The sequence below is a fragment of the Cupressus sempervirens genome, chromosome 3 (genome assembly GCF_028749045.1).
Source record: "Cupressus sempervirens isolate cs-2001-9-10 chromosome 3, ASM2874904v1, whole genome shotgun sequence".
Classification (NCBI taxonomy): Eukaryota; Viridiplantae; Streptophyta; class Pinopsida; order Cupressales; family Cupressaceae; genus Cupressus; species Cupressus sempervirens.
Window position 1 is genome coordinate 58,516,188 of NC_143120.1, and position 4,938 is coordinate 58,521,125.

The window sequence follows — 4,938 nt, forward strand, 5'->3', positions numbered from 1 at the left end:
TTAAAAACAGTACAACTTCCATCCCCATGCTAAGTCACAAAAAGATACTATGCACAGATTTAATATTAATCGTCCATGTGTACCATTCATTTAAGATTTAATTCTAGAATTAACAATTAGTCAACAAATGAAAACATACCATGCTGCATTTTAATATATATAAACTTCATAAATAATTGTACACTCAAATTTTAGGAAGCAAATATTGATATTTCTATCATCAATATTTTATATGTTAGGTTCTCAAAGAATTATTAAGTAGAATTGTAATTAGTTTTTTTGGTAATCTAATATAATTTAGAATATAATATTATAATATAGAAGAATAGTTATTATTATATTATATAATGCAAATGGTTAAATATAAATATAAAATACAAAAATAAATGAATAGTATTTTTAAATAATAAAAAGTAAATCATATGTAATATTATAAAATAAAATGTTATATTTAATAATCATTGTATTATTTAATAGAATTAGATAAGATTAGATTTATTTTATTTACTATATTAATACAAATATTTATATTTGTTTTATAAATTTATAATTAAAAAAGAAAAAGAAATATTTCAATTTATAATTATTTTGTTATATTTTGACAATTTCGTATATATTTAAAAAAATAATAATCTTGTTCACTAAAGAATGAATAGTTCAATTTTACATGTAGAAAAAAATTATAGAATTTTTTATTTATATTATTAATGAACAAGGTCATGTTATATTACAAATGTGGAGGGACGGAGGGAGAGAGAGAGAGAGAGAGAGAGGAGGGGGGGGGGGGGGGGGGGGGTACATGAAGATATAGCAATAGAAGGAGGAACAGTGAGAGAGAAAGAAGTAAGGAAATAACGATAGAGAGGAAGATAAAGATGGAGATGAAGATGGAACAGATGGATATGTAGAGAAGAAAATGAATAGATAAAGAGAGGCTATATATATATATATATATATATATAAGAGAATGACAGACGGAGAAATATAAAGGTGAAGATAGAGGTAGGAAGTGATATATATATATATATATATATATATAGAGAGAGAGAGAGAGAGAGAGAGAGAGAGAGAGATGTGTCTAGAAATGGAGTGTTGAGAGGAAGATATAGATAAGAGTGTGAGATTTGCTTTAGAGATGGATTGGTAAGAAGAAGACACATATAGAAATGAATGGGGAAGATAATTAGACTCCACTATCAAAAGGATCATATTATGTTTGCAAGAGAGGGTGGGATAAAGTTGAAGATAGTTATAAATAGAGATAGGGAGAAACAAAGATTGTGTGAATGAGGGAGAAAAAGAAAGGTGGAGTGAAGGAAAGGGGTAGAAATATAGAGATAAATGAAGGATAGATAGTGATAGATAGAGGAAGAGATAGATATTTATAGTGGGAGAAGATTGATGCCATGAGAAAGATGGAAACTAGGAAGAGAAATTAAGAGGAAGCTATAGATGAATAATTAGAAATTAAATCAATTCTATAAACTTTTATTTAGAATTATAGAGCTCCTCTTGTGAAACGAGTAAATAGAAGATAGCTAATAGTTTTTGACATATTGATACAAAGATAAGGAGATATAGAATGAGACGGAGAGACAAACAAAGGAACAGATAGTTGACTTTCCATAACATTACGAAGTATTCATTGCATACTAAGGTGCGATTGCTAGTTTAAGATAACTACATTGTTGGCCGTCTTGCAGCATTGGAAGTGTAGATATGATCGTGACCTCTGTGACGAAGCGACATGAGACTTGGACAAAGTCAGCTGAGAAACCAAATTAGCAAATTTTTCACCCCACCTTCTCTACAACTCCGCCACATGTCATTAACTCCTACTGCGCTCCCCAAAAATTGATGTCCTCGCTTCATTCCTCCATGATTTTTTTTCAGTTTATATTCTCATGCAATCACCATTCAACTAAAATATGAAGAGAAGGAAACAGAAACGATCCTTACAATAACCTCTCTTTGGACGATCAACTGATCGATGAAACCCAAATTGTGAGAACTCCAAAGCTTCTATCGCATATATCAGTACAGCCCCTTAGAAAGATCGTTTAGAAAGCTTCTATAGCATTTTCATATAGCATGTCAGCATATCCCCTTCGAAAGATCATTTAAACATTGTTTTTTCTCTAACCCATTTGCAAATTCTTCCCAAATCCAAGAAAATGCCTAAGGAACGCCCTGTTAAACCCAAGAGAAGATCTCTCAATTCCAAACCTGGGAACAATTCAGCTGTGAGTCCAACATCAGACATGGATTCTACAAATGGGCACTCTGTTTCTTGCAGCACAAGTATGGAGAGAAACAGCAAAAGATTTGTAGGAGTCAGACAGAGGCCATCGGGGAGATGGGTCGCAGAGATAAAAGACACCATTCAAAAGATCACACTCTGGTTGGGCACCTTTGACACAGCAGAGGATGCTGCCCGGGCATATGATGAAGCTGCCTGTATCCTGAGGGGTAAAAATACAAGAACCAATTTCTGGCCATCTCCTTCCCCTGAAGCCCATGGGACCTCTGCCCTGCCCGCCAGAACTGCCCGCCGCCTCCTACTGAGGCTCAAGGATGCAAATGCAAGAAACAGTACTGCCACTACGATTGGTAATCATTATTCTTCAGAAAAAAATGGTCTTTTTGATAGGTTTTTGCAGCCAGAAATAAAGGATGGAGACCAAATGATCAGCTCTGATGAAAAAGATTTGAAAAGATCGGACCTTTCAGGTATGATGCCCAATTATAGTGTTGGTAAAAATGAGTTTATGGTGGGAAACCAGATTGTCAGTAATACTGATATTTTGGATCGAATCCCAGAAAACACAACTGCTGTTTCAAATGATGTTGGCCGTAATTTTAGTACCGCTTCTGGTTTTACGAAATATTGTTGGCAGGCAACAGATGTGAATTTCTCTGAAATAAATGGTGTTCATAGTTGTCTAGATTTAGGCGGAGGTGATGAATTATCAATTGGGTACTCTCCTTTCGCTGTTGGTGCAGGAATTCAAGATCCAAACTTTAACAGCATCGCTTGCAATTTAATGGAGGGAGAATCATATGAGTATTTGGAGGCTATAAATGGAGAAGATAATTCTTCTATGATTAGGGAGGCTGTTAAGAGAAATATGTATGAACACAAAATATCCGCTTCTCTGTACGCCATGAGTGGAATTTCTGATTACTTCGAGTATGCCAGAGATTTTAAGGAGTCGACAAATTTAGCAGGGGATTTGAGGTGCGGAAGTGATGATGAAATCTTTGAGAGGCCGTCTCCGATGGTGATGAGCACCGAATTGAATTCCCCTTCATTTTCTTCTTCTTCTGTTGATGAAGAAGAAGATAGTCTGGAGATGCTGTGGAATTCATTGGAATTGGATCCCATTTGTTTTGTCAATTGATTTTAGTATAGTTTTGTTGTTCGCTGGACACTGTTTTAATTCGCCTGTCAACTTCTTATTATTAATATTTAAAATGTTGATTAGTTCACTTGTCAAATTTTAATTAAGATTTAATATGTTTAATTTACTTTTTCTGCATTGGCGCATGTTTTGACGTAATCCTTGACCTTCGTTTAGAGGAATTGTTTTAAAATATACTTAGATATCAGAGTCGGTTCAAGTTTTAACCATAAACAAATTACATGACTCATATTAAGCACAAGGGTCCTTTCTTAAATTTTATATGACTTATGGTACAAGGGGCTTTTGTTAAATTTTTGTAGTGTTCTTTTACCATTATTATTATTATTATTATTTTAATATTGTACTATTTTCTTTTGTAGTGTTCAATTATCATTTTTTAATAGTGTACTATTTCCAATTATGAGGTGTTTTAAAATAGTTCATGAATAGGTTTAATAGTTATGTGTTGCATATTTTTAGTTATATAATGACTGATTATATATATATATATATATATATATATATATATATATATATATATATATATATATATATATATATATATATATATATATATATATATATATATAATTAAAATAAATAATTATAGTTATTATATTTTAAATAGTATTGCAATATTTTCAAATTAATTTACAAATGTCTATTTATAATTTTTATTCTTTTTAGAATTATTGAATTTCTTATGTCATTTTTATATTTAAACAAAGTTTTAAGAATATATTTTAATTATTTGAAAACTAATGTAATGCTATACAAGAAAATTTTAATGTTTTTAATTAAGGGTCAAGCAAGTTTTCAAGATATCTTATATATAAACACTTATTTTCAACATGCTACCAACAAAATATCAAATAACAAGCAAACAAGCAACGTTCCTTGAAGCTGAGAAGGAAAATGAAACAAAACAACACCTAATAATTTTCTTTTAAAATGCCAATAACCTCATCTAGCTTTTTGTTGTGTGCAATAGTACAAATGTTTGACCCTTTGCCTTCTTGAAGATTGTGCTTGCCTTTATTAGACATTTCCAAATCATTTAAAAGATATTTAGACTCGCTAGCCTTTTCAAATTAATTTTGTATAGCTTGTAACAAATTTAGCATTATTTCCACTTCAATTCAACATTTTATTAATGTATAGAGCATCATATAAATTAGAGCATAATTCAACTTAAGAGCAAAAGGATAAATTTGAAAGATTTTTTCAATAAAATTGGAATTCTTGAATCACAGATCTACATTGTTTTGTTGTTCCAAATTTTATTTTGTAATTCATTATAAATTAATTTAATTACTAAGTTATTAATTGTAATATTACAATTCATTAGTGAGTTGGTTGAATATTATTTTGATATGTATGCTGAAAATATTTAATATCTCACATATTGTCTCTTAGTACTTAAAGGGATTGCAACAAATTTTGTGGTAATTTTCCTTGCACACAAATTATGTACATTTTAAAAATAAGCTTCTAATATATATGAGATGTTATAAATTGTTTTAAAAATTATTTA

At 30.5% G+C, this 4,938-nt stretch overlaps 1 protein-coding gene across 1 annotated transcript; it reads left to right on the forward strand.

Moving 5' to 3' along the window:
* The first annotated feature begins 2,174 nt into the window (after window positions 1-2,174).
* On the forward strand, window positions 2,175-3,401 carry LOC149564763 (ethylene-responsive transcription factor ERN1-like). Its single transcript, XM_089816223.1, has one exon. It carries the CDS (start codon window positions 2,175-2,177, stop codon window positions 3,399-3,401), a length of 1,227 nt encoding a protein of 408 aa, XP_089672349.1.
* Window positions 3,402-4,938: the final 1,537 nt, after the last annotated feature.

Excerpts from the sequence above, each read along its gene's own strand:
- LOC149564763 (XM_089816223.1), top strand. The coding sequence starts at position 2,175 with ATGCCTAAGGAACGCCCTGTTAAACCCAAGAGAAGATCTCTCAATTCC.